The 22494-nt window shown below is 50.3% G+C and overlaps 2 protein-coding genes across 2 annotated transcripts; both read right to left on the bottom strand.

Annotated features, from left to right (window-relative positions):
• Positions 1-122: 122 nt before the first annotated feature.
• LOC120658376 (trihelix transcription factor ASIL1-like) lies at positions 123-4348 on the bottom strand. The gene is made up of 2 exons (XM_039936650.1): positions 2573-4348; positions 123-612 (listed from the first exon to the last, which is right to left on the bottom strand). The coding sequence occupies exons 1-2, from the start codon at positions 3561-3563 to the stop codon at positions 602-604; spliced, it is 1002 nt and encodes a 333-aa protein (XP_039792584.1). The 5' UTR covers positions 3564-4348; the 3' UTR covers positions 123-601.
• Positions 4349-16594: 12246 nt separating this feature from the next.
• On the bottom strand, positions 16595-17711 carry LOC120658461 (hydrophobic protein OSR8). The gene is made up of 2 exons (XM_039936740.1): positions 17473-17711; positions 16595-17013 (listed from the first exon to the last, which is right to left on the bottom strand). The coding sequence occupies exons 1-2, from the start codon at positions 17563-17565 to the stop codon at positions 16888-16890; spliced, it is 219 nt and encodes a 72-aa protein (XP_039792674.1). The 5' UTR covers positions 17566-17711; the 3' UTR covers positions 16595-16887.
• Positions 17712-22494: the final 4783 nt, after the last annotated feature.

The raw sequence follows: 22494 nt of genomic DNA, 5'->3' as shown, positions 1-22494 counted from the left end.
AATTAAATGCAGTAAAAAAATAACTAATTACACAGTCTAACTGATTAGCACGAGCTGAATCTTTTAAGCCTAATTAGTCCATAATTGGATATTATTTGTCAAGTAAAAACGAAATGTGCTACAGTTCAAAACCCAAACCTTTTCACCAAACTAAACACACCCATAGTCAAGGGGGAAAAGTCTCAGCAAGATACAGTTTGTCACTGCATTGGGGACTGCTGCTTCATTTCTTCACAACATGAACGGCAGAACTCCTGCCGGTTCTTTTTCAAAAAAAAAGAAGGAAAAAATCTTCACAACATGGGATGGGCACAAATGACGGTTGTCAGTAGATTAGATTACTTCAGGGACAGAAGGGGATAGCTTTCAGACTTGTTACTCACTGATTCAAAATTTTGCTTCTGTAATCCCACTAACGGGGTAGCAACCATATCGTTGCTCCCACTATTGCATCTTTAATTTAATTTTACTGCTAACTATTTCTCCACGCAGTTGGATCAATCACAAACATACGATTTGTGCACGAGAAGAGTGCAGTACTGAGGACACCTAAGGCCTGCTTTGGTAAATAAAATCAGCTGCTGAGCATGACAATGGCACATCACCCTGAACCTGAAAATTCACAAGCCCAAGGGTGAGAAGATAATTGGCCAACAAGCTACACAATTCAATATATTGCTTCCTTTTCTTTTAAAAAGCAGTAGTATATTGCTTCTGGCACAAACAAAATTTGTTCTATGACTAAACAAGCACACCTGTAGAATTCTTTATTTTTTTCATCCAAATTGAAATATGAATACATAAAAAAAAACTCGACCTGCGAGGGGCTAGCCGCCCCCCGAGCATTCTTATAAGAAGGAGGCCTTCTAATGCAGGCCGAGAAACCCCCCGAACCCCGGCTCTTTCTGACCTTGGGTCTGGTGCCATTTCCTGGAACCGTTACCCAGGCCGGGACCGTTACCCATTGGGCCGGGAAACCGTGACGCCAGGTCGGGCCAGGCTGACTATACAACCCAAGCTATCAGGAGCACAGCAAGGGGGTTTTTTTTCCCACAGGCGGGGAAATTCGCCCCGGTGGGGGTTTGAACCCCCCACCTGTGGAGTGCCGCCGGTTGCTTCGCACCACTCGGGCTAACAACCTTAGGCAATATGAATACATATATATAGCAGTAAAAGAGTTGTGATATAAAAATGGAGTCCTGATACAACACAACAATGACTGAGGCCACATGACAGACAAGGCAACAAACTTCAATAGAAACACTCCAACGTAGGAACCCCCCCCCCCCCCCCCCCCCCCAAAAAAAACACACACACACACACACACACTAGAACAAAGATCGCCCAGAGCAGTTTCCACTTCTCAATGCAAATCCTTCAGGGACTTGGGAGCCCCTATTGTTTGCTTTATCGAAACACAGTAAAATATCATAGCCCTAGCACAAGGCTATCAATATGGCATTTGCGGCTGATTCTGCATATCGGCTAGCAAGTGCACATTACAAAAGAAGTATGGCTCAACTTTTATGAGGTCAATCTTGTTTACATAGAGGGACAGAGGATTCAAGTTAAAGGTTACACCTGAATACAGATGAAACAAGAAGTGACCCTAAATTTCAATGTTTTAAGCCTATTATTGATCAATGCCTCCTAGAGTACACAGCCACTAAGTTCAGTCTATTAATAGCCCCAGAATGTTGTCAGAACGATGGGATCACTCTTGCAATTATACTTTTGGGATGTACAAAATTGTAGAATTGCACTTGAATACAAATCATTAACAATCAGGTGTCCTGCGTGTTGGAGAAAAAAACACACAATCAAGTGTGCTAAAGCATGCATATGGAGTAAGTAGATGGTATTCCACATTTACACTTTACTTCGCAGAATAAAAATATGGACTTGCAAGATCATTTTATTGGAACCATGTGTTTGGAACATATGCGGCAATTTTATTTAGGCCAAGTTGTTCTTGGGGTTGTGAAAGAGGTAAAATTGTATTCTAATCCATGCATTACACCGGATCTTTCATTCTGAAACAAAATTGAATGCACCCATTATATCAGTCTGCAATCAATCCTTCACCACCAGTAAAGAAAATACAGTCCCAGAATGATACTTAAACTTAATATGTCCAAGTACTATGGCAGGATTTCAACTCAAAGTACCAATCAGGCTCCATGCCCTGCCCAACTCAAAGTACTATTAACAGACATGGTTAATATTTTGTACTGATAGTTTGAGTCTTAATGGAGAAATGATGATCCACAAATGGATTGCTAACACCCAGATAAGAATAAGAAAAGGCAGGTAACAACAGTGAAATAGAAATGTTACAGTCCTACCACTACATAAACTCTCAAGGTGCCCTACAATTTTACATAATAATCAACTTCTCACAGAGAAAACTGCTATAATTAATTTAGGCTGAAGTTTCCGTCCTATCGATGAATTTCAGGTACAGACTTAGGAAATGGTGCACTCTCACAGAGAGAAAACTACACAGCGATCCAATTTTAGGAACTTTTGAAGAATTATAAACATGTTATCAGGATGTTGTGTCAACACTAACCATTCTCGCCTTTCTTCGTATGGGTGTCCACTTCAGCTGTTACTGACGAACTGCCACCAGTCTTGCCCCTGCCCTCCTTCAATCTCTTTGCAAAAAGCTTTGCGATCTGCAAGTGCGTTTTTGCCATGATTTCTGTTCTCTTGAGCTCCATCTCCCCCTTCTTAATCTCAGCTTCAACCCTCATCCTCTCTGTCTCCCTGTACATATCCATTCTTGCGTGCTCAATCTTCAAGTATGAGCTAGCCAGCAGCTCGATGCTCTTTGCTATATCAAACTCTGTGCTCTTTCTCTTCTTGGGCCGGTCCGAAACCCTGTCCACCTCCTCGACGTCCTCGTTCGCCACCTTACTCCTCGGAGAGCTGACGTTGGCATCGCTATCTGCAGCCCTGCTCTCCTTCTGCACGCTGTTGCCAACTTTCTCCGCTTTCTCCGGGGCAGCGCCATTTGTGTCAATGTTCATCAGATCAGAGAATGCACCTGGACCCGCATCCGTCAACTGCGCGACAAAATCTGCTTCTACCTCGGCCTCTGCTTTGGCCGGAGCTCGCAGGTCTATACTGTTACTCAAATCTGACTGTTGCACCTGACCGGAGCAGACGGCCGGCCCTTTGAGCAGCCCGTCCATGCGGGCAAAGAACCGCCAGGACGGGCCGGCGGCTGCGGGGCCTGCGCGCGCCACCGCGGCGGACTCCGCCCGGTACCGCTTCTTCATGGACTCGATCTTGTTCTTGCACTGGTTGGGGGTCTTGGCGCTGTTGCCGCCGCCGGGCGGCTTCCCCGCGGCGGCGGCGTCGTCGGCGCAATGCGCGGACACCTCGCGGGCGATGTCGACCCAGTCGCTCCACTTGAGCTTGGCGCGGTTCCGCAGCAGCCACTTGGCCTCGTAGGCCTCGAGCAGGCGCACGATCCCGCTCTCGCTCCACTCGTCGCGCTTCTGCGGCGGCGCGGCGGCCGCCAGCGGCGCCGCGTCGGCGTCGGGGAGCCCATCCATGGCGGCGCGGAAGCCGAAAAGGAAACCCGAATCTCGCAGCCCGCACAGGCCAAATGATTGGGGCGGCCGAGGCTGTAGCTACGCCGTGGCGACCGGCTCGGAGGGAGTTTGTGGCATGTGGGATCTTTGCTGAAGCTACTGCCGCATGAGATCAAACAGCAGTGCCGTAGACTGAATTCTCAGGAAAGGAGGCACTCCAACCTTAAACTGCCCGATCAGACAGAAAGATCGCGGCAAAAGGTGCCCGGTGATGCTGAGACCTGGAAGCCCAGAAAAGATTGACCAAAAGAAGCAAATTCCGGGAGGTGAAAACTTGCTTACACCAGAAAGGCAAGGCCGTTTGTTTCCACCGTGCACGCTGGCAGCAGATGGCGCGCTCGAGCGGAAATTGCTCGGGACACGGAGGTGGGCTGACCGCGGCAGAGAGATTCAGCGGGGCGAACAAGTTCTACTAGGTAAGAAAGCCGAGGACCGAACGGAACACGGAGAGGAAGAGGAGACCGAGCTGGTGAGCTGACTGAGCTGGGGATGGGGGGCTCGAGAACAGTCGAGGCCTGGAACGAGAGAGGGGGGGGGGGCAGGGTGGCTGGACGGGAGCGGAGGGATCCGAGCTCCCAAATGCACAGGAGGAAGGGCGCAGAATTCCCGGGGAGAAAGAGGGAGTGCGCTGCGCTCGTCTCCTCCCTGGCTTCCTCCCTCCGCGGCTGGGTAGGAGAGGAGGGAATCGTCTTCGGGGGTGCGGGGCGGAGGAAAGGGAGGGAGCACGAGGTGGGGCCGTGGGGAGCGCGGCCGCGGAAAGTGGGAGACCGGAACCGGGGAGGCGGCCGGGGCCCCCCCTCCTCGCCCGGCTCGGCCCGTCGTCCTCTTCCGGGGCGCTGCCTGCCTCCCACCGCCCGCGTGCGCCCGGCGCGCCAACTGCCGCCCGGCGCCAGCTGTGGGGGGGCGCCGGGCCCCGCGCGTCAGCGAGGCGGCGGGGGGCAGGCAGTGGAGGCGCGCGTCGGACCGCATTCTGGGTTAGGCAGGGGCGGGCGGGGCAGGCGCCGGGCGGGGCGGGGCAGGCGCGGAGTGGGGCGTGACGCCAGCGCTGACCGGATCCGGCCAACGGGGCCGCGAACACGGCGCAGCCAGCGGCGCGGAGACCGCGGGCGCGCGGGGCGGCCGGGCCCCGGGCGGTAAAGATCGTGGCCTCGTGGGAGTGGGAGTGGGAGTGGGAGCGGGAACGAACGCGTCCGCGGCGCGGGCAGGGGAGATCACGGGAGGGGATCCCGTGTCGCGGCTCACGAATCAGCGCCCGCGGCGGCGTCGTCGGCGGCTACTAGCCGGCGTCTCGGCTTTCGGGAGCGTGGGGTGCGGGTGGGGGAAGGACGGAAGGTCAGTGGGGCCGTGGTGGAACCCACCGCGTGCGGGGGCCGGGGGGTGCCCTCGTTTTCCACGGCTTGCAGCAGCCAGCGGGCCGCGCGCGGCAGGCGGCCGCCTCCCCACCCCAGCCGCCCGCGGTTGGTGGTAGCGACCTCCATGATCCCGCCCGGCCGTCCACGCGGCCACGCCCGCGCGCCGCCCCCACCTCGCTTTCGGTTTCCACCTGCCCGCGGTTGGTGGCCGCTGGCGTGGCACGGCGCCGCGGCATCTTTTTTTCTTACCCTGGCCGGCCGCGCGCCCGCGCTTGTCCGGCTTCGCCACGGGAATTGCGCTGCGCTGCGGCTTCTATCATTGCTGCTGCGGTTGAGTTGACCGACCATTCGCCCTTCGGGACGGCAGCCGGCCGCTGCCGGGCTGCTAGCGCCACCATTCGCGGTGGCTGGAAGAAGCCTGTCTGCTTCAGTCAGGAACGTGGTCATAATCTGAGATTTAGTGACCTGGCTTTGCTGACATGGAAGTCAATTGTAGGCGGTTAGGCCACATAAATATGGTACTAGCGCTAGTCGCTCCCTCCATTCTCTTTTGATGATAGTTATATTTTAATTTGACACGAAAAAAAATAGAACTGGAGTTTCTTTTTTTTTCATGTAAAAGGTAAAAAATTGTTCTTCCAGGACTGACAGTAGTATCATTGCCCTGCGGGAAAAGGGCCGGCCTGCCATATTCACTTTGTTCGTTGGGCTGGAGCTGGAGCTGGTGACTAGAATGGTGTGAGATAAAAATACTGTTGGCTGGCTGGTGACTGGAAGCTGGTGCTGTAGTTGTGTGAAAGGAAAACACTATTGGGCTGGAGGCTGCTGGAGCTGCCGAACAGAGTGATTAGTGACTAGGGCCCTGTTTAGATCCCAAAACGTAAAATACAAAAATTTTGTAAATCGCTTGCATGGTGTACTAAATGTAGTCGAAAAATAAATCGTATTACACAAATGGATTGTAAATCGCGAGACGAATCTAATGATTCTAATTAGGACGTGATTAGACACTAAATTGCTACAGTAACATGCTCTAATGATAAATTAATTAGTCTCATTAGATTCGTCTCGTAGTTTACAGACGAGATTTGTAATTAGTTTTATAATTAATCTATATTTAATACTTCAAATGTTAAAGATTCTTCTCTAAAAATACAAACAGAATATCGGATCACGATCAGGGACTCAGGGTGAGACGGTGAGTGGCGGCCACCACACCCACACGCCTCTCCGCTCTGCTGCCTGGAGGACTCGGTGGAGTGTACGGTCTGAGGAGACGTCAAGCCCGTGTCAAGCTTCCTCCGACGATGCGGCACAAGGCACCGCCCCAGACAACCCGCCGACCACGCTGGCGCCGTCCCAAAATACAAAATACAAAATTTTTATAAATCACTTGTATGGTATATTAAATATAATTAAAAATAAATCGCACTATATAAATAGACTGTAAATCACGAGACGAATTTAATGAGCATAATTAGTCACTTAATTGCTACAGTAATGCTACAATAAATATGCTCTAATGATGAATTAATTAGACTCATTAGATTTGTCTCGTAATTTATAGACGAGATCTGTAATTAGTTTTATGATTAATCTATATTTAATATTTTAAATATTAAAAATTCTCTTCCAAAAATATAAAAATGTAAAGTAATGTAAACACACCCGTACATGTACATCGCCTGACGGGCAAAAGCTACGGGGAGCACCGATCCCAACCGTCCTTTAAAAAGGGGCACCGAACAGTAGCGGCACTTTGTTCCCATCCTATCGAGCGTTTTCGGTCCTTCTGCCCTACTTTCCACTGAAAAAAGAGAGAGAAGTGCTCGCTGCGTGCGTGGAACACCGGACGCCGATGATGCCAAGGATGATTGATGGAAGAAGCCCTGCTGCTATGCTATCCTACGCGTGTAGAGCCAACCAGGGCGCGACGCTGATGAGCGGGTGCAGAGCATTAGCCGCCCTGTATGGTCGCTCGCGGGTGACATACGGGACCTAGCTGCTGACCGCGAGGCGTTGGTGGCCGTCAAACTCGAAACCCGTAGGAGAAGCCAATCAGATCAGATGCGCGCCCTCCACGCCGCAATCGACGACCCCGGGTCGGGAGGACGAGACGCCGACCGCGACGGTCCCGCCCCACTTAGGCTCCGTTTGGGACGGCGGCTGCGGCGCGTATCAGCGAAAGAATAAAAAAAATCATGTCGAACTGCGTCCAACGCGCGTTTTCCGGCCGCCCACCACGCGATAAGCGAGCGTTTGAACTGGAAGCGGGAAAAACGTGACAAGCGAGGTCCGCGCCGCTTATCGTTTATGCGTGCCGCGCTTTTTTTACCGTAGTCCCAGACAGACCCTTAAAATCCAGCGGGATTTTCCACTCAACTTCCCAAAATCCTCCCTGCTGATCCAATCCAATGATCCTCACCGCGGGCAGATGGCGATCTGGTTGGGCCTCTCTAGCCGCCTGAGGAGAAACCAAGTGGAAGTTTTGGGCTGGGTCCGGCGTCGCTGCAAAGCCCAGCACGTTTCGTTCTGCAGAGCTCGCTCGGGGCCCGTCGGGGACATGTTTCTCCCATGGCTACCGAGTGAGCACAGCTGCGGTCCTCGTCTTCCTTCCGTCCGGCTGGCTTCTCGCTGTCCCGCGCCCAACGCACCCTGCCGCCGGCAGAGCACTGGCTCAGACGCAGGAGCCAGGCTCGGCTGGTTCCGAAACTAATCAGCTGCTTTGTGGAGGCTGGCATCGCGGTGGAGTTCAGTAGCAATGTACAGTAAGATGCTGTCAGCTAGCAGCGTTGGCTGCAAATTGGCCGTCCTTCGTTGTTTTTGGTACGACAAACCCGGTGCTCTGATTCGTGCTAGCGAAGAGGGCGTATCTCCTAGACGATCTCCCCTCAACCTCTACTAGGTCACCGATGACGCCAGTCCACCTCCAAGGGTAACCCCAAATGCCGAAAACAAAATCCGAATCAGCGGCGTTTGTTGTTGTTAAGAATGCGCTACAGAATCAGGCGCGATATTGTTCGGGACGCAAGTGCCAGACCACCTGAATCAACCAGCGCATCGCACTGTCGCTGGGCAGGCGAGGGGCAAGGCGATCGTGGCGTGGGCACTACTCCGCCGTACAGCAACGCACGCACACAGGATCCCTCGCAATAGGAAGCGTCCCCGTAAACAAACGCTCTGTTGGCTTCATTTTTACTGTATCCAGTCAATAGTATTTCTTTCTCATATAAAACCAGCACTAGCCAGTCAGTATCAGCCAACCAACAATATTTTTCTCTCATAAAAAATTAACACCAGCCATCAACACTAGCCAGCCGAACAGAGCTAAAGCTCCCGGAACGGCCGCGCATACAACGGGTGCTCGCGGATCTAGGAGGATCGCCGGGCGGCACATGGGCATGGGCGCCAACATTCAACACCGGGAACGAGGCGTTTTCCGAGCTCTATTCTACAGGGTGCACCGCCCCGAGCCATCGTCGGTAGCCGGCAGGGAAATGTCGTTCAGAAAAGCACGGATCGCAACGCACTCACAGCACGCACGGATCATAACCGTTAAACCGTATCAGCCACAAGATATGTGCGCGAAGTCAAGGGTGTCGGGGCACCGAACTTCTGCACAGCGTATGTTTTTTCGGTGTGTTCACTCACTCGAGGTGTTGGTAAGGCGAGTCTCAATGAAATGAAAGTTTCAGAGAGAGAGAGTTTAATATTTTTAGAAAAGAGAAATTTTATTGATTTCAAACACAATATATCAACGTGATACATCGTCTTGAAATTTTTCTGACCTATGCATAAACAGCACACAGCCTAAAAGAGTCTGACAAATAACCTTCCACACTAATGACTGTCAATCCTAAGACTAGACCGCCATCCATGTACCCGGCCAAAAAAATCCATGGCCACATGTGCCAAGAAATGAGATGCCGCTACAAGCTTGTCCTGCAAGGTATGCTTCTGAAGAATAGCCCACGAACGGAGCCAGTGCATAGTTGAGTAGATAACCTGCAAAAAAGAAAAAAATTTATTATCAAACACCACAGTATTTCTGCAGAGCCAAACATACCAACATAAGGCGGCCGCGTCCAGAAGTACTAGTGGCTTATATTCTTTAGGAATTCCATTGAGTCAGCTCCCAATCATACTAGGCATATTATGAGGTTTTGGTATGCCCTAAGCCGCATAGACCGAAGCACATACTATTCTGGTGAATCGGAATATCATCAATTTTGCTGACATGTAAAGAGAGAAGGATGAGATTTCATGGAATGTGAGGAGAATTTCATCAACATAAAACTCATCTGGTACAGTTACCTAGTTCTCAGTCTAGGCAACTGCGTCCATAAAACTTTCACTGAGACTAGTCTAACGAGCATTATTGAGTAGAATTTTTGCGAAAATTCTGCTCCCTCCATTTTCCAAATATGCGACATCTAGGACAGGTTAATTATTTTAATGGGAAAAGTTCAATTACTCCCCCAAAGTTTGAATAAATCCCTAAACCATGACTTAGCTCAGTTTGCCCCTTAAATTATACAATCCAGTCTGTTTTATTCTATAATACAATTTGTCTTTTTTCTCCATACATAAGTTGAATTCTAATTTTAATTTTTGCAGGGTAGTGGTGGACATTACAATACATACTAAATAAATTTGTTATATTTTTTCATCATTATTTTTTATATAATTTTAAACTCCAATAATTAATTTATTAGTAAATATCCTAACCTATCAAAATAATAATAAATAATTATGATTTATTTTTCTAAGAACTGCTTGATATGTACTATCATGTTATTAAATTTCAACTTAAAACTCTATCTATACATGGAGAAATAAAAAAGATAAATTGTATTATGGGGTAATTTGAACGAAAAAACATGGTTTGAGGGGTAAAATGAACCAAACTGTAACGTCCCGCCTCCCCGAGGCCGGGCTCACTTACATCTAACAGCTTTCTAGGATATAGACTGCCCTCACATACCAACACATGTCTTTTCTGCACACTTTGTCCTCACTCGTGCGCACCCAGGAATAACTTTCCGGTCGGTCACCCATCCCCAAATTGCTCCGGGCTAAGCACGCTTAACCTCGGAGTTTTTTGGAGACCGGCTTCCGGAAAAGAAGTTGCAACTTGTTTGTATGAGTATCCTATTAATCCTATTAAGCCCTGGGGCGGGGTGTCACATGCTCACCCCTTAAGAGACCGACGTCCTCGTCGGTCAATCCCAAGCCAAGAACATCCTCTCTTGGCCACGTTCCATAAGTCCAGTGTCAGCAGCCCATGTGCCACGTCCGTGCGTCCAGTGCCAACGGTCTCTGTGCCACGTCCGTGCGTCCAGTGCCAGCGGCGCATCCCAGATGCCCGCGCACTGACCCGCACCGCGCCCGTGCACATGCCGGTGGCATCTGCGCCCCCACGCGCCCGTGCTCATGCCTCTGCACTTACGCCCGTACGTGCCCGTGAAACCGCGAGAGTCGGCTCTGATACCATTCTGTAATGTGCCAACGGTCTCTGTGCCACGTCCGTGCGTCCAGTGCCAGCGGCGCATCCCAGATGCCCGCGCACTGACCCGCACCGCGCCCGTGCACATGCCGGTGGCATCTGCACCCCCACGGGCCCGTGCTCATGCCACTGCACTTACGCCCGTACGTGCCCGTGAAACCGCGAGAGTCGGCTCTGATACCATTCTGTAACGTCCCGCCTCCCCGAGGCCAGGCCCACTTACATCTGACAGCTTTCTAGGACATAGACTGCCCTCACGGACCAACACATGTCTTTTCTGCACACTTTGTCCTCACTCGTGCGCACGCAGGAATAACTTCCCGGTCGGTCACTCATCCACAAATTGCTCCAGGCTAAGCACGCTTAACCTCGGAGTTCTTTGGAGACCGGCTTCCTGAAAATAAATTGCAATTTATTGGTATGAGTATCCTATTAATCTTATTAAGCTCTGGGACGGGGTGTCACACAAATGATAGTCTAGAGGGTTATTCTAACTTTGGCTATAGATCAAAGAAATAATATAAAGTTTTTCCTTGTTTAGTTGCCAATTCGTTCAAAATTAAACTAGTTATCTTGTTCGAAACATCATATATTAAGAATGGAGTTCAGTTTATTGCCATTGGCTCACAATACATGATACACCACGGCAGAATAACCTCAAATTTGAATGCCCGTCAGCGGAAAATGTTGATTGCAGCTGCAAGGCTATTCCGGGTGCCGAATTTCATTGCACGATTCTACAGAATGCCATGTCATCTAAGTATATTTGATTTTCACAATTGAAACAAGATCCACCAATGCAAAGTTTATTGCACGATTTCATAGAGTGCCATGCCATCTGTAACACCCCGGTGTTAATTTTGGTGCTAATATCGTGCTTAATCGCTAATTAAAGCATAAGCAATGTCATTAGCGCTAATCAAGTTGCATAGTGTTTTCCACGTAGCTAAGTTCAATCCCGTTTTTCTCTCTAATCCGAGCTTCAAATCAAATTGTGCCCAAAAACAAAGTTGTAGATTATCTTGTCCTCTACATCTTCTAGTTTGGCCAAATTTGATGCTCCAATATAAAAATTTGAGTTTCGAACGGTCAAAATCAGGTCAAAATCAATTGAATTTGGTTCCTGAGCTCCCCTGTTGCTTGAGCGGCGGCGTGCAGAGCCGGCGACGCCACGCGTCGCTACGCCGGCGAGTCCTGCCGCCGCTTAAGCCTTGCGCTGTGGATGCTCAGGCCAAGTTCGATTTTGCCTCTCCATTCATCTCCCTCGCTATAGCGCAGAGCAACCAAGCGGAGCAGGGTAGCCATAGCCCCGCCGCTCGCCGCGCCGGTTGATTCCGGCCACCCTCGCCGCCGTGCCTTGCTCCCCCACGCCCCAAGCCGCCCCACCTCACCCCGCGTCTCCTCCGTCCCTTCCCCGAGCCCGACCGACCCTCTTCCCGGCCGATTTCGCCTTGCGCTGCCGCGGCCGCCATTGTTGCCGCCCGAGCTCCGCCCCCTCCCATCGAGCTCCACCTTCCAGCCTCCCTCCGCTCAAATCGAGCCCCCGGTGAGCTTCCTTGCGACCTACCCATGCTCCCTGAGCCTTTTCCCTTTCGATTCCGGCCTTGCCGCCGCCGTGTAAGGATCACCGGGGTGTCCGACCCTAGAGGGGGAGGGGGTGAATAGGGTCGCTAATCGCTTTTTAACCTAGGGCTCAATCTACTTGCAAACGATAAACCTAACACGTCCTACACATGCTAGTTATGACTAAGGTTTATCTATGCAACTCTCTACTTACCCCTAAAAACTTGCAACCTATAGCCAATCCTAATCAAATTAACTAGGAAAGTAAAGGCACACAAGAAAGAGTAAATGCGGAAACGTAATAAGGTAAGTAAAGAGATAAGTGCAAGAGGGATGCAAACTCTCGAGTAGACACGGTCATGTAACGTGGTTCGGCACAAACGCCTACGTCCACGGGACACCGAGGCTCTTCCGATCACCGTCTTGCACTACGCCACCAAGGCGATGCCGACAAGCAAAGGCAAGTGCGCACAAGACACCGAGTCTAGAGCACCGCCACCGTCTCTCTCGGTCACCCGGCCGAAATCCACTACGGAGCTTCTCCACCAAGGAGGGGGCCTCCTCTTCCCCCGCACAAAGTGTCGTTGCCACTCCACACCAAGACGGAGGGTCACACGACGGATCACAAGTTGCTTGCCGCAGCAAGACTTCTCTCAAGAGAGCTCTCGCAAGAACTAATCCCTATTACAAGCACTAAGCACTCTCACAAGTGTGCTTAAGCCTATATGATGTACAATGAAGCTCTATGGTGGTTGGAGATGTTCTTGGGTGTGTTTGGGATGTTCAGCAACTCCAGCACACTTCAAATGGCCGGGGTGAGGCGTATATATAGGCCACCAAGTCTTGTAGCCGTTGCTCCAACGGTCAGCTGAAAATCTGCTACCACCGGAAGAACCGATGCCTCTTGGCAGGGTAGCGTCGGTTCATCCGGTCACTCACAACATGAAGTAGCCGTTGAAGTCCTGACAGCTGACGCAGAGACCACCGGTTGAACCGATGCAATGCACCGATGCCTCACCGGTTCAACCGGTGCTGAAAGAATCTTCTCCTGGATGCTGACGTCATTACACCGGTGGTATGCACCGATGCACCGTCGGTTGAACCGGTGCTGAAGAAATTTCTTCTGGGCACTTGACATCGTCTCTGGTACAAAGGACGGCCATTGCACCGATGCCCTATTTTAGACCGTCGGTTCAACCGGTGCCGATAGGCTGACTTGGCTTCGATTCCCTTCTGCACCAAAGTATCAAGGCGTCGGTTCTTCCGACTACCATCGGATGCTCCGATGCCCTGGCGTCGGTTCTTCTGCGGAACCCCCGTAGGGGCAGTCCATCGGGCCTTGCTACGCCTATCTTCTCTTTCTCTTTGTCATCACTTGAACCTAAAAGCCTGAGAATGATCATCTTAACAATCATATTAGTCCAAGTGTTATGTTGTCATTCGATCACCAAAATCACTCGAAATGGCATCAATGGTGCCATGTTCGTTACACGCCGGTTTGCCGCCGCGCCGCCCTGCGCGGGGCTCCACGCCCCTGCCGTGCGCCCCGGGGCTGCCTGCCCGTCCTGGCCATGGGCCCACGCCGCAGCGCCGCCGGCCGGCCCCTGCCGGCGGGGAATGTCGCCGCCGCGGTGCGCCCGTGGCCATGGCCACGGCCATGGCGTGGAGCAGGGGAGCTGGGAGCTAGTCTCCCACTTACATGTGGGATCCGGCTGTCAGCCCCTTTAGGATTTTCTTTTTATTATTATTTATTTCAGATGAAAAGTTTGAAATTGTGTAGAAAAAATAGAAAAATGTGAAAAATGCAAACTAAATTTTGTTAGGTTTCTAAAATCAAGATCTTCAGAGGAAAAATACTCATACTGTGAAATGTCATTTTTGCCCCTGTTAAAATTTTGGGTTGTGTTTAAGCTAGTTTATTTAATATCGGTTGTTCTGTTTGTCTAAAAATCATGAAATTTATGCAGTGGCCTAATCTTTGTATGTGTAATCCACTGTAAAAATTTCAGGTGCGGGTGCTGTGCACTTTTGTGTAAATCTAATCGTGTTTAGTTTAATTTGTTAGGGTTAAAATAAATGTTTTCTTTCATCAATAAGTGTTGGATAAATTGGGTGGCATGCTTTATCAAAATCATGTTATTCTGATAAATTCTTGTGACTTGATCATATCTGCAAGTTAGGTGCTTGCTTTTAATTTGTTCCTATCTAGGCTCCTTTCTTTTATAATTGTTGTAATTAATTCTTTCATGCATGTGTTTTTGCAACAAAACAAGCCCATGTTTATTTTGATCCATGTTGTTCTAGGGTTGTATTTTAATACTTCGAAGCAAGTTTAGTAACTTTTGCTTGATAGGAAACACTTCAGGCTAAAAGGCATTAGAATCAAAGCCTGTACATCAGTTCTAAACCATTTCCGTCGTAAACCTAGTTGTGAGGTTGCTCCGTAGACGCTTTTGGAGTTTGGTTCATGCATTTCATTGTGTGTAGTGCATTGCATCATTTCATGAGTCTCATGCATGGCATATTTTATTCGTATGGACGCTGAACCCGAAGTCGCCTACGAGCTGATTGCCGAGCCGGTCCAGGAGCCTTCCGCAGGAAAACCGCAGCTAGGAGAAGACGTTGATCCAGCTCCCGAAGAAGCCACTAACCCTGCTGATCTGTAAGGCAAGCCCCGGAGCATAACCCTTAATTTCAGTATTCAATATTATTATTTAAGTATTGTGCATTTACGTTGTTATGAGTTGTATGGAACCCTAGTATGCATGTTTCTCCCTAGGTATCTATGAGTTTTTACTAGTATGCAAGTGTCGTTAGAAATGCTTTGCTAAGTAGGAACTCGGTAAAAGTCGAGTGATTTTCTGTCACTCGCGAGATATAAGTCTTGTTACTTATGGAAATGTTACTAGAGAATGAATTAATGAGGAAAAAAATGGAGACCGGGCGTAGGAAAGTTGGACATGATTATGGGTTAATGGAAAGTTGAGTCTCCGCGCTGTGTCGATTGAGGACCGTTCCATTGTTGGCCCTTTGACTGAGGATTGAACAGTACTAACCACATGCCGGAAGTAGGAGGTAGTCGAAACCGGTAAGCTAATTACCTAAATTGTGTCGGAATCTGAGTCTCGACCTGCGGTGTTGGGTAGGGATGACGGATGATGAAGTCGTCCACGGGTTCACCGGGTGTTTGCACGTGCGGGGCTCATCATCCGGGTGTTTGCGGGCTTGATTCAGACTTCGGGGTAATCATGGGAACATTTGCGTGGTGTGACTCGACGGGGTTGCACTGGGCGTGTGAGTTAGGTCCACCTTGCAAGGTTAAATCAGATCGATTCGCCGTGACTCGCGGATATGAGAGCCTTGGTCAATGCGTCGCATCGTAGTAAGGATTGAAAGGACAGAAAAATGAAAGGTTGATGTATGGTTATGTTCTTAAAAAGATAATATGATCATCCATGTGTGTATTAGCTGTTCAGGCAAATCTAGTGTTATTTATCAAACTAATTGGAGCTAAAATATTGAAAGTAAGGCTCCAGTACTAGTGGCTTTTCAGCAAAAGAACTCCAGAGCCAAAAGTCTTGCATATTTAGGAGTCGGCTAAGTATATACCAATAGTCGGGTAAGCCTTACTGAGTATTAGAGTACTCAGGGTGTGAATGTAACCATTCTGAGCAGGCTGTGTTCTGGAAGACTTCGAGGAGATCTGTGCATCCTGGATTGGTCAGCCTCTTCCTCCAGGTTGGACAGTCGAGTGGGTCCCGTCTTCTCCGTGAAGTGCGTGCAGGTGAGCCTCACATCAGTGGGCAAGATGTGAAGCTCTTCTTTTGTCATCGACTCTACCGTACTGTATTTTGAAGCTTGTTTCAAACTGGTTGTATTTTCCGCTACGTTTGAACTCTGTATACGAAATGTAACCCTGGCTTGTAAAAATTTATTGTAAATTAATTTGGAGACTTTTGTTTAATTCTGGTTGTAAGTTAAGTTTGAAAACTTTTGTTGCTTGTAATCACCTGTGCTCATATTTTGGCAAGAGTTCCCGTGTAATCAATCCTGGTTATAGCAGGCAGTCTGGGTGTACTGGTGGAGTGCAGTAGCGGTGGATTAAGTTTAAATGGTTGATTAGTGCACTTGATCGGTATTATTTGGACTGTTCTGTGACACCAAGTATATTTGATTTTCGCGATTGAAACAAGATCCCCCAATGCAAAATTTCATTTCACAATTTCATAGACTAGTCCATAGCATTTAATTGTGAGACATGTGATTGTTAGAATGTTCTATTTTTTCCAATTCACTGTGGTATGAAAGTGCTTTGGTCGACTGGCGTAATTACATGAAATAAAACTCTATAGCCCTCAATGCAAGTTTCAACAAGTCTTATAGAGATGAATCTCTTTCCCTCTCTTTCTTCATAATTACCTTGCCATGTTATCACAAATGATGACATGTCACTATGTTTAATACGCATGAAATGTCTAGAGAGACATTAGATTGATTCAACAGCTGGCTCATGTAGACATCATCTTAACCCATGTAATAAGAAAATTATCAACCATTATATCAATAAAAAAGGAGGGAAAACTACAAGTGTATAATTGCATGATAGCACCAATCATAAATGCTCCAGAAGTGGGAGTCCATCTTATTCTTTCTTACAGTATATCACAATTACAGAATGGATAAACTGGACCGCAGTACAAGTACTTGACAAACTGAAATATAACGTCGAGACACCTCAAGATGGGTAAGAAAAGAAAGATTCGCCACCAGACTCCAGACAGTATCAGATAATAATTCACATGAAAATAGCAACTCGACTCAACTGTGCACTGTAAACTTCTTAGGCATGACACAAACAAACGGGCTACGCAAGGGTGTAGTATTCCCTCTCGTGCCGGTCAGAGTCGAGGGCAACAAGGACATAAATGGCGTAGATGATTCCAGGGACATAGCCAAGGATTGTGAGCAGCAAGCAGATGCAGAACTCCATCTGTTGAGATACAAAAAAGGCTTGCAATTAGTATGTTATAGGATTGGTAAAGTCAGTAGTATTATCACGATAAGACAGAAATCTGTATGTCACTTCATTCCACTGGGCTTCATGATTCTAGTTAGTCAAATTATCCATTGGATCTGCTCACCCTTCCATCAGCGTGAAACCAAACTGAATCCCAGCACGACGACGACGTGATTCGCCGCTAAAGGACTGAAACGAAAGCAGCACATCTACGAGGAGGAGGAGGGGCAGGATTCGGAGGCAGCACAGCGTCTGACGCGCCTGAACTTGGAAATTCAGACCAAAGCACACCCTTCTCCCCAGACATATCTCGAAGCTAGCTAAACGCGGGTAACGGATTCTCAGATCCCGGCTCAGATCCGGGCCACGATACTCGCGCAGAGGCAGAGCACGAGATCATGGGGGCAGCGAAGGGGGTGGGGGAGGGCTTACGCTGCAGCAGCCGAATCGGAGGAAGACGCCGAGCGGCGGGAGGATGACGGCGAGGAGGATCTCCAGGAACGTGCAGCAGCGGCCGTCCCCCATCGTGGCCCCGGAGCTGAGCGGATCGGATCGGAAGCGGGGTGGTGACCGGAGATCTGTTCCCAGCCCTGCCCTGCCGCCCCTGGTTTCGTTTCGTCTCCGTAGACTCTGCCGTTTCCTTGGTCGGTCGGGCAGGCAGGGAGGGATTGGGGGTCGTGCCGCGGAGGCGCTGCTGACTCTACCGTGCGCCGACACGCGTCTCCCCCGTTCGCCGGGCCGGTGGTGCGGGCATGGGCCGCCGCAGGTGGGCTCTGGGCCGATTTACGATTGGGGTTGGGGAGCTTGGACACAATCACACACAAATCCCCTGTTTCCCGTAATCTGAAGCCTTTCTTTTTTGAACTTTCACCTCATTTTCCGTGGGAAGCATGGCAGAGAAGTTTGAGGACCAGTAGGCTAAAGATTTGAAGGACCAATAAGTTAATCCGCACGGTAGAGGAATATACTATGTTTTGACTATTGACTATGAGCGATATGTCAACCGGAAGAGGAAGCGACATTGTGGTGGTATTATCCCATGACATGAAGAGAAGCACTATGACGTTTAAACTAAAAAAAGAAACAGTAGACGCTTGCACGCCGACAGCGTGAAAGCAACCCTCCATCTTTTGAGAAAAGTATGCACGATCACGAGCGCGAGCATTGCGCCTAGTGTACCGTGTACTTGATCGCGTACGGATACCCCCTCTGTCCTTTTTAAAAAAATTTAACATCAACTTGCGCGCACGCTGGTAGGAAATGTTTGCAGCCTCCGGTAGCCTAGCTTTTTTTTTCCCCGGACGATTCGGCCAGGAATGCGTCGTACAACAAGCCCACATTCCTGGATGTGGACGTCAGGGAGGAGAGGAAACGACGACCCTGGGGGACCAGCAGCCTAGCTAACCCGCACCTACTCACTGTGTTCGTACCTACTCACTGTCTACTGTCACAGCCCCCCCCCCCCCCCCCCCCCCCCACTAACAAATGGATTTAACTAATCCGCATGCTGGTGGCGCGAGTTACCGGATTTGGCAAGGCAAATCCAGCGGAATCTGGACCCCCCGCGTGGGGCGGGGGACCCGACCCGACCGGCCTGGCAGTACAGCCCACGGTGATACTGATCTGATATCCATCGCCGAATCTTGGTGACAGGTCGCGTCGCGTGGCCACCTTATTTTTTAGCTCGCCAACGCGACCTGCGTGATCGCCCAGGGCCGGTCGATCCCCATTTGCCATTGATCGATCGATCGATTTCCTGGCTGCTGGTGGCGCACACATGGCGTGGCGACGAGCCGACAAGCCAAGCCCCCAGGATTTGGAGGAGCCGGACGGGTGGTGTTCACCAAGATTCTTGCTATGCACTGGCTTGTAGTTGTATGGCCAAGTTGTGGGTAGAAATTAAATTATCCGCGGCAAGCAGCGGATGTTGCTGTAGAGTTTGATGCCACGGGGGCACCAACTTTGCTCGTAGAATACTGTTACCTGTTGGAGAGTAGCTGACGTGCTCCTTTCTTCCCCAATCTTCTATGCGAGTTAAGTACACCGGATGTTGGCTTTGTTGCCGTCACCGGAGCGGCGCTCGTACACCCAGCCGCCGCTGTTTATAACTTTATATTTTTTTTTGCGACTGAGCACGTTTTTCATTAAGAGGAAGAGAAATAAAGTACAACGACAACAAACAGGTTGGTTTCAGAGAGCGGAAACACAACCTAGAAAGAGATATAAGAAAGGGAAAATTACACAGTCGGCAATTCACGACCCGACAATCTACCAAGCAACAACAAGAGCGGTTCTAGTCACTTACAACCTGCCCAGAATCAGACAATCAACTCGTCCAGCAGCAGGGAGAGTAACTGAGGTACCGAGTTGGAGACACAATCAAAAGTTCTGTTGTTTCTTTCCTTCCACAGAAACCAGGAGATGAGAACGACCACCGAGTCAAAGCAAAGTCGGTCAGAACGTTTCCTCACCGCCTTCCACCAACCAATAAGCTCACGATCATTGACATTAGGGGAGAGTGTGCCCCAACCCACCCTGTGAAAGAAATTGAACCACAAATCCCTAGAAAAATAACTTTATATCTTGGCACGCCGCTGCCAGGTGTCGACCGCCTCGTCGCGCTGTCCACCAACGGCGTACACTTAGCTTACCGTGTTACCAACTTTTTTCTTTAGCCCTTTCCCTAGTATAACACCGGATACGTTCTCTAGCCCTTTCCCCTCCTCTTTTTTTTTTCTTTTTTCTTTTCTCCCCGTCTAGAAAGTAGAAAGGTCTGCTGCGGATGGAATAGGACGTGGCCTCACAAAAGGTGTCACGGAAAGGACCTGCGACTGTAGAGCTGTTTTGATCTCCGTTTCGCCGCGCAAGGGGCTGCAGCAGCGGCTGCTGCTTTCCGTCCGTTCACCGGCGATGGACGGTGAAAACTGAAAAGAGAGGGGAAGAAGAAAGATCTCCGGCGTGGCATGTGGTCGACGGGGCTCCGGCCACCTGGGGCGCGAAAGCCTGACGGCGACGGCGACCTGGCCTGTGTGGAATTATCTTGGGCTTACTAATACGTGTCCGCGATCTCTCGGCGGTCCAGATTTTGCAAGGTGCGCAGGGTCGCCATCAGTCCGAGGGCACGGGATTTTTTTTCCAGGTGGTTCAGGGATTGGTGCTGCTATCGCTGTGTTTCCTTTCTTTTTCCTTTATTTTTCTACTACCCCTGTTCCAAAACATCACATCCAACATTTGGATACATGCATGGAGTACTAAATAAAATCTATTTGCAAAACCTTTTTACACGGATGGGTTGTAAATCGCGAGACAAATCTAATGGACCTACTTAATCCATATTTTGCAACAGTTGTGCTACAGTAACCATCCGCTAAATATGAGTTCATTAGATTCATTTCGCGATTTACAGTCCATCCATGCAAAAATATTTATAAATAGACTTTATTTAGTTCTCAGAAATAGTAAGATTCTATTTCAAAAATTTACGCCAAAAAAAAATCTAAACACACCCGTATCCTTGGCAATGTCCGAATCCGTACATGAGTTGTGGGTGGAATTTCATGGAATTTGGAGAAATATGTACTTGAAATTGGACTTGAAAATTCGATCTGGAATCTAATACGATTGCATGAAGAAATTCTTCGATTTTCAAATGTTTAGACTCACGCTTCATGTATGTAAAGAACCCGATCGTATATCATGTGTTCATGTCCAACTCGATGTGCATTATTACGTGGCCTTTGGGCTCCAATACGAACTAAAACCCAACACAATCCCAAAATTCCTGATTCGACATGCTTGGCTCGGGCCAAAATGTTGGTCGATAGGCTCGGTCCGAAATATGTTAGATAATATTCAAACTTCACTCCACCTGGTTCAAAACATAAGGTGTTAAACAATAACATGCCAGTGCTACATTACTATTGGGCACAACTAGGAGCCTGTGCGGCAATCGGCAATGGGGGATGGCGAAACGAACCAAAGAAAGGTTACAGGGGTTTTCGACCTTACTAAAACATGCTTATATTTCTACACGTAAGCTCTGTTTGGATCTACGTCCCTCGTAAGCCTAGCGTGACAAAGTGAAACGCTACTCGGAGGCCGTTTGTCGTGTTTGCGTGATGCCCCGTTACAAGCTCACGTTTCGCTCGACGTGAGGCCCACCGGCGCGGACTCAACGCGGGGCAGATTGGTTTTAACTTCTTCCGGTCGAAGCGACGCGGACGCGACTCCAAACAGAACCACAATCAAACTGCATGCGCGAAGTATCAGCATTACTACAAGATTCATGCATGCAAAAAAAGAAAAAGAGTTAAATACACCAGCTGCCCTTGAACTTGTCCCTAGGTACTACTTAGGTCCACGAACTCGCAAAATCGAAATCTGGCTCCCATAACTTGTTAAGTTGTGCCACTTAAGTCCATACCTCTTCAAAGGGCATGAATATATGCAAAAAGGCCCTTGAGTTTTATCGTCTTCTACCTTCACATCCTTGAGGGATAGAAGGCAGGGCTGCCGCGCGCCTATCTCTGCGAGCCGCCGGCCTCAACGCCGCGAGCACGCCTCCCGCGGCCGCGAGCCACCGGCCTCCATGCCGCACGCCCACCTCCGGCGAGCCGCGGACCTGCGCGCCGCTCCTCCCTCCGCCGGCGCGCCTCTCCTCTCGTGCTGGGATGCAATTTGGGACCTTCTACCATTGCATCCCAGCACAGGCAGGCAGCACCCCCAGCGCCACGACCCGCGCGTGGTCGTCGCCCTGCGCCCCTGCGGCGTCGGCCCCGCACAACCGTCGGTGGCGGCGTGTGCAAGCAGCAGCAGCGCACGTACCCGTCCTCCGCGACCTGCCGCCGCCGCCACGCCCTCAACCCCGGCCCCGGCCCCTGCCCCCGCCTCCGCCGGTGATACCGCCGTGGCCTCGGACTCGCCGCCGCCATCATCGTCGGCAACGGCCGCAACGCTGTCGCGGCCTCGGACCCGCCGCCACCGTCGTCGTCGACGTGCGCAGTGGACACAAATAGCAGCAGCGCCGCCGCGGCCTCAGACCCTGCCACCCGGCGCCGGTGCCCTCCGCGAGCGCCCTGCGGTGCCACACGTCCTTGTCCTCCAGGGCCTACTGCTGCTGCCGCGCCCTCTAGGCCCCTGCCCCGGCATCAACACGGCGGAGCTAGCACCGCCGCCGCCGCTCGTGTCCCACCATGAGAGGAGCTTCCAGAGGGTGGAGGCGTGGCTCGCGGCTCTCGCACAGGCGGCGCGTCGGTGCTCGCGGCGACCTCTGAGGCGATAGCACAGCTATGAACGCCGGGGCCGGAGCATCCGGCGGCGGCGGGAGCAGGGTGCGCCCTCCACACCCCGGCCCCCGCCTCTGCCGGCAACACCGCCGCGGCCTCGGAATCACCGCCGCCATCGTCGTCAGCGCGTGCAGCGAGCGCGAGCAGCGGGAGTAGTAGCAGCAGCGCC

This window comes from Panicum virgatum, chromosome 2N (assembly GCF_016808335.1).
Source record: "Panicum virgatum strain AP13 chromosome 2N, P.virgatum_v5, whole genome shotgun sequence".
Taxonomy (NCBI): Eukaryota; Viridiplantae; Streptophyta; class Magnoliopsida; order Poales; family Poaceae; genus Panicum; species Panicum virgatum.
This window is presented reverse-complemented; position numbering and strand designations above follow the sequence as displayed.

Excerpts from the sequence above, each read along its gene's own strand:
- LOC120658376 (XM_039936650.1), bottom strand. The coding sequence starts at position 3,563 with ATGGATGGGCTCCCCGACGCCGACGCGGCGCCGCTGGCGGCCGCCGCG.
- LOC120658461 (XM_039936740.1), bottom strand. The coding sequence starts at position 17,565 with ATGGGGGACGGCCGCTGCTGCACGTTCCTGGAGATCCTCCTCGCCGTC. Across the intron at positions 17,014-17,472 it reads TCCGATTCGGCTGCTGCAGC|ATGGAGTTCTGCATCTGCTT; the intron begins GTAAGCCCTCCC and ends GTATCTCAACAG.